The 6,715-nt window shown below is 57.1% G+C and overlaps 1 protein-coding gene across 1 annotated transcript in view; it reads right to left on the bottom strand.

Moving 5' to 3' along the window:
• SUPT6H (SPT6 homolog, histone chaperone) overlaps positions 1–2,957 on the bottom strand; it is a 23,845-nt gene extending 20,888 nt beyond the window's left edge. The window contains exons 1-4 of the mRNA XM_025214594.1: positions 2,805–2,957; positions 1,680–1,838; positions 1,427–1,497; positions 397–592 (exon numbers count right to left, since the gene is read on the bottom strand). Coding sequence (XP_025070379.1) covers positions 397–592; positions 1,427–1,497; positions 1,680–1,838; positions 2,805–2,913 — 535 coding nt within the window. The 5' untranslated portion in view covers positions 2,914–2,957. The remainder of the gene's footprint in view (positions 1–396; positions 593–1,426; positions 1,498–1,679; positions 1,839–2,804) is intronic.
• Between the last annotated feature and the right edge of the window lie 3,758 nt (positions 2,958–6,715).

Raw genomic sequence — 6,715 nt, 5'->3', positions numbered from 1 at the left:
CTGCTGCTCTGAATGCCACCTGTGCACTGGGCAGGCATGTGGGGCTAGTACTTGCAGCAGGGAACCCGAAGGGGAGCAGTGCCCCATGACCCAAACATTGTGCCACCAGGTGCTAAGGAACACCCTGAAAACCAGGACTCCGCTCTCTTCCTTGGCAGCCAGGAGCAGCACCATCCCAGGGCAGGGGAGAGCAGATGCCATCAAGGCAGCATGTGGATTTGGGCTGTCTCAAGGCACAGGCTGACCCTACTTGTTCACCAAGAATGGCACTGCTAGGGAGATGTGCAGTGCCAGATCAGCAGCAGGGGAACACCTGAGTACTGAGCCAAGGCCCCTGCCACCTGCCTAAGATCCACAGGCAAGGAGTGAAAACACTTAGTGTAAAGCTAGTCATACCCGACTCGTCTTCCTCCTCCTCTTCCTCCTCTTCGGGGCCAGTGAGGGGGGCTTCAGCAGCCTCTCCCCCCTCCTCCCCTTCTCCATCCTGGAAGATCTCTTCGGCGATGGCTTCTTTCTCATGCTCTTCCTTCCCATAATCCTCCTCTTCATCGTCCTCATCATCTGACATCTTCCGCACACGCCGGAACTTTTGCTGCACGTGTAACATCATTGGGCTGTAAGGATCCTTCCCTCAACAGGCACCCTATCCGTGACTGCCCCCTCTGCCAGCCCCTCCCAGTACCCCTGTCCCTGCCCCCTGTGCCCATGCTGCATGGCTGTACTGTGGCTCCACAGGTAGAGGAGAATCATGGCCCATCTTTTGGAAGGCAGCAGCCCTAGGCTCCCAACCTGCCATCACTGGGGCACTGGCTGTCTGGCCTACAAGGCAGCCACAGCTTTCCTCCCTGCAGCAAGACACACACAGCACCCCTGAGAAGCACTCTGGTCTCATGCAGAGTGCTGATGCTGAGCCTTCAGGCTGCCCTAATGGGCCCCATGGAACAAGCTGTGGAGGAGAACTGTAGGCTGGGCTGGCTTTTGTGTAGTTAGGGCCATATAGGAGACACGAGGGTTGGCCCCTGGGACCTCGCGATTCCCATGCTGCTGGCGTGGAAGAGCTGGGACAGGGCTGCTGGACCTTTGTGCCTAAGCAAGCACTGTAGTGAGTACCCAAAGAGAGTTGCTACTCTGTCCTGCCAGCTGGGCGAATGGGAGCTGGAAAGGGCCTCAGGTTGAGGGGGAGTAGTGGGGGGGGCTGAGGGGGTAAGGGAGGGGAAAGACCCTTAGGACTCTGGCCCAGGACACTATGCACATACGGCTCCCCATCCTCCTTGCAGTACAGGAAGGCAGGCAACAATTCCATGCATCCAGCTTTACCACAGCCTAGCAGGAAGTTCGCTGCCTCTTTTCCTTCTCCCTTCCCTTCATAAGCCAAGCCCATATCCCAGCCTGCCGCGCAAAGCATCAGCATGAAAATACCACTCACCCTTTTGACTTTGACACCCAGGTTCTCTTCAATGAGGTCAAAATCGTCATCCTCCAGGCGGTCGTCAAAAGCTGTCAGGAGAAAGCAGAGCAGGTTACACTCCCCCTGTAAAACACTTAGACTGCTGCAGAGGGTGGTGGCTTGGCCAGCCCCAGTGCTGATCAGGCCAGAGGAAGAGGGCACAGAGGAACCCCCAGCCCTAAGGAGCTGAGGCCCATGGGCACTGTCACAGACCACAGCTCAGGCAACTTACTGCGCTTTCTCTTTTTATGGCCAACATCATCCTCTGAGTCCCCAGAGTCGCTGGCTTCCTCCTCCTCCTCCTCTTCCTCGTCATCATCATCATTAATAAACCCCTTGAGGTTGCCCTGTTCATCTTGGTCGTCAAGATTCTCCTCCTCCTCTTCCTCATCTGTGATAGAGGACAAGAAAAGCTTCAGGGGCAGGCAGGAGGCCCCCAACCAGGCTCTAGGAACTCTCTCAGGGCATCCAGAAAGGGGACCTGAGCAGACACTGCCCAAGTCAGCCCCTGACAGGGCTCAGTCTGGTGCATGGAGCTGCATCCCTGGAAGTCTTACTGCTGACCTGCTTTGGAGGAGCTGCAGATGCTTCTGAGCTGAGCTTCCCTGGCTGACAGCCCCTCGTTGCACTTGCCTGAAGGCTGGAGCCTGGGCTCTAAATGGAAGGCCTGAGACTCCAGAGCCCCCCATGGTTCCCCTGCCAGTGAGGCCCAGAGACACACCAAGGCCTGTTACTTAGGCTCTGAAAGGGGGTGGGGGCTGAGGCTGCTGGTGCTGGTTAGCTTCCCCTTCCCAGGTCACTGCAAGGGCCTCCGCAGGCTGAAACATACACTGGGAATAGGAGGTGCACTTTGGACCCCACGCGAAGATGAGCACTACCCCGCTGCCATTGGCACAACCTGCAGCCTGTCCTGCTTGCTGCACTACTGTGTTATCATGTCATCCCCACTCACCAACCAAGGGGCAAGGCCACGGATACACAAAGGGCTGATGGACACAAGAAGGATGCTGACAGGCCTAGACCGCTGCAACCGCACTCCTACAGAGTCGGTGTGCACACGAGAACAATGCTGGCATCTCTGCCACCATAGCTTGGTGCAGTTCTGCCAATAAATTCCCCCATGGAGACAACCACCAGGAGACTTCCCCACTGTCAGGGGATGCACTCGCCTGTCTCCTAAAAGAGACTGCAGCCTTAGGACAGGCTAGACTTAGCACCAAGGCCTCCTTCTCTCTGGCCCTTTGGTGCTGGAACCCACCGGTGCTCAGCACTGGCACCAGGAAGAGTCTGTGCCAGTGCAGAGAATGCGGAGAACTCTGCAACAGGTGCTGGGCATGGGGCAGCTGAGACGACTCACCATCATCATCCTCCTCTACGAGCTTCTTGGCGACTCTAGGAACCACCTCTCCATCCTCGTTGTACTCCTCCTCTGACTCCTCGGCTTCGCTCTCCACAAAGTCAGACATGGCTGCAGTTCCGAGGGACTCTTCCTGGTAATGAGGAAGGGTGGGTCAAACCCAGCCAAGGGAACAGGAAACAATTTCCCGAGGGTGAGTGAAGGCAGCAGGACTCCAAACCACTGCTGAAGGATGCAGAATGACCCATAATTTGTCCTGCACCAACACCTCCCTTGCCATGGATTATGCAAATCAGAAAGCAGCTGGGGGCTTGAGCTGCCTTCAGCTCAGCCTCGGCAAGCAAGAGACGCCAGATCAAAGGAGCAGTCGTGACAGCGCCGAACTCCCGTAGGTGGCAGAAGCAGGGCCCATGCGCAGCTGAAGCCATCTGTCTCATTTAGCCCCCTTGTTCATACAGCAGAGCAGCACCGTGCTGGCACCAGCAAAGTGCTGCTTGATGTATGCAGCCCGAGCAATTACAGAGTTATCAGGATTAGCCCTCACTTGGTTCCTGAGGTCCAGGGGAGCCTGGCATGGCATGCTGCTGCCATAATCCTATCAAAAGAGCTCCCCAAAGACTGCCAGTAAAGCAGGTAGGGGGAAGGGGCCACTGAAAGGCCCCAAAGGGAACAGCGCTTCAGGGGGCTGGACGTGACATGGTGCAGAGTCCCCCGACACCACCCCTGCCCTGTGGCGAGCTGCTGGATATCACCACAACAGGGCAGGAAAACCTGGCAGGACTGGCACCAAGGGACTGGACAAGCACTGGAGAAGATAGGACTTGGCTTGTGTGTGTGACCCAGGCTTTGCCTGCCATCACCCTACCAAAGGCCTTCTGGTAGCCCTGGAGGCCCGGGACACACCCACACATGAGGGCAAGCCACACATTCACAACACCACCCTTCCCTCTCCTCCAGCTCCTGGCAGTGCAGCTCACACCCCTTTCCAAAGGCAGGTCATTTCTGTACTCCAAAAAGTAACCTCAAGACAAGAGAACCACCCAAAAACAGAGTCCTCCCTGCCAAATTCCACCTCTGATGTGTCGGGGAAAACACAGCCAGGAGCAGCTCAGCTTAGAAGTGCAAACGGAAAAAAAAAAGAAAGAGAAAAAAACCCAACACGCTAACACCCCAACGCACTGGGAAAGGCGTGGGGAGAGGAGCCAAGGGGCAGAGCTCTGCAGTACCACAGGTGACAATGCCTGGGACACCCAGAGGCATTCAACAGCACCTGCAATCGCCTTCCCCTGCTGCAGAGAAAAGCAGCAGCGCCCAGGACAACTGACTGCGGTTCTGACGGCAGGGAAGGGCAGTCATGCCATGCATCTGGCTTGTGCCTGTCCCCAGACATGTTGGTCCCACACCTGCAGCTGCTGACCCAAAAGCTGAGACTTTTCCTCGTCTGGCCTTGGAGACCTGCCCCAAGCCTCTGCGCAGCAATGCACCGGCCCAGGTCTCCACACAGGAACACCTGCCGCAGAGACGCAGGAAAGCCGGCCTGAGATCAGAGCAGCAGACTGCAGCTTGCGTTCCGCAGGCCAGCACTGCGTGAGGACTGCTGGGCTCCCGCCAGCATCTGTTTACAACGCGCTAGAGACAAGGACAGGCAGCCACCACCTGGGGCTAGAACAACACGTCTCTGTGCCCAGACAGGCCATCGCCCTGTGGTTCCCATTCACGCACACGTCATCCGTGCATGACCCTGGGCATTTTTGCTGGACAGCCTGCACAGATATGCTTAAGTGGCGGCGGGTGCAGGCTAGAGCTCTTTGCCCACTGTCCTCCCCCCGGGACCCCTTGTTATTAACCCATGACCTGCCCTCCTGGTCCTGTCTTTGCATCCTTTGTCCCAAGGACTCAACTGTCACACAGTTAGTGGCCTCCTGCTAACCACTGAGGGAGACTTGCAGTTTCCTAGTGGCAGCATCCTTTGCAGGCCAGTTTTGCTTCCAGCCTGTCTAGACAGCAGAAGTGCCTCAGCTCAGCTCAGCTCATTTATCAACACACCCAGCCGGTAGATCCAGAAAAGCCACTCTCAACCAGGTTTTCTTGCACCCAGCTCCATTTCCATTCACTTCAAGGACAGCATCAATGCCAACAAGCAGAGATAAGCTTGGGAAATGGAATGGAGCTGGGCTATTGCCATGGAGATGGAGAATCAGACCCAGACTAATACTGCGACGAAGGGGGAAAGCTGCTCAACAAATCGTAGTGTCTAAGTGATGCTGGGCTGTGCAAGGTGGCCAAGAACGGGGCCTGCATCTCAAAGTGACTGCGCTGGAGACGCTGGAGTGAGCCGTACGGTGCTGTCTACGCTGGGGAACACCGACACATTAGAGATCCTGGGAACATCTGCAGAAGGCCATCTCCCGCAATGGGCTGGCAGGGGGCCCTGCTTGGGCAGGCCCAGGAGACAAAGCGAAGCCCAAAGGGGCGTGCTGCAGGCCTGCTTTGTGACACAGGAGCAGCAGCGGTAACTGACACCGAGGAAGAAACAGTTGGCTTGGACCAGCAAGGTAACCGAGGCCAGAAACACACGGGCAGCTCAGCTAGATGGGCACGAACAAGCGAGGCCGTTTATTTGTTTAAAATAACGGGATTACCAACCATCTGCTAGGCGCACCGAGAACAGGCTGGAAGTAAGCTACCCACCGCCCAAGACACACCGACACAGGCAACGAAAATGCGCAACCCCCCGCTCCCCCTTGGAGCCCTGCCCTTCCCAACCTCAACGCACGCTGCTGCGAGAAGCGGGAGACTGAGCATCACACCTCACTTCTGGCCAGAGGCACTTGTGTTTTGCTCAGCTCAAGGCCATGCTGGCAGCTTTCCAGAGCCCACAGGCTGTCTCGGCCAGAAGGAAGCAGCGCGCACAGCAGCTGCTTGGGCTTTCCACGCGCAGACTGGGTCGGGAACACCGCACCCGGCAGCTCTAGGTGCTGCGGATTGCGTCCCGGCACAGAGGAGGAGGAAGGAAGCCAAGAGCCGCACGGGCCACCCCTGCTTTCAGGGGCATGAGACGCCCAAGTGCCTGGGCAGACTTGGGCACTAGCCCACCCCAGCCAAGCAGCTCTATTATCGTGCCCAACTGCGCACAATGCCACAGTGCGCAACTGCACGCTACGGTGCGCAACTGCGCACAATGCTACAGTGCACAACTGCATGCCATGGTGCGCAACTGCGCACAATGCTACGGTGCGCAACTGCACGCTACGGTGCGCAACTGCGCACAATGCTACGGTGCGCAACTGCACACGATGGTGCGCAACTGCGCACAATGCTACGGTGCGCAACTGTGCACAATGCTACGGTGCGCAACTGCACACGATGGTGCGCAACTGCGCACAATGCTACGGTGCGCAACTGCACACGATGGTGCGCAACTGCACACGATGGTGTGCAACTGCGCATAATGCTACGGTGCACAGCTGCACACTATGGTGTGCAACTGCACACAATGCTATGGTGTGCAACTGCACGCTACGGTGCGCAACTGCACACAATGCTACGGTGCGCAACTGCACGCTACGGTGCACAACTGCACACAATGCTACAGTGCACAACTGCACACTACAGTGCGCAACTGCACACAATGCTACGGTGCACAACTGCACGCTACGGTGCGCAGCTGCACACAATGCTATGGTGCGCAACTGCACGCTACGGTGCGCAACTGCGCACAATGCTACGGAGCACAACTGCACACTATGGTGCGCAACTGTGCATAATGCTATGGTGCACAACTACACACTATGGTGCGCAACTGTGCATAATGCTATGGTGCACAACTACACACTATGGTGCGCAACTGCGCGCAATGCTACGGTGCACAACTGCACACTATGGTGCGCAACTGCGCGCAATGCTACGGT

Source organism: Alligator sinensis, unplaced genomic scaffold (assembly GCF_000455745.1).
Source record: "Alligator sinensis unplaced genomic scaffold, ASM45574v1 scaffold1244_1, whole genome shotgun sequence".
Taxonomy (NCBI): domain Eukaryota; kingdom Metazoa; phylum Chordata; order Crocodylia; family Alligatoridae; genus Alligator; species Alligator sinensis.
The sequence above is the reverse complement of the archived record's forward strand: the minus strand, read 5'-3'. Positions and strand labels throughout refer to the sequence as shown.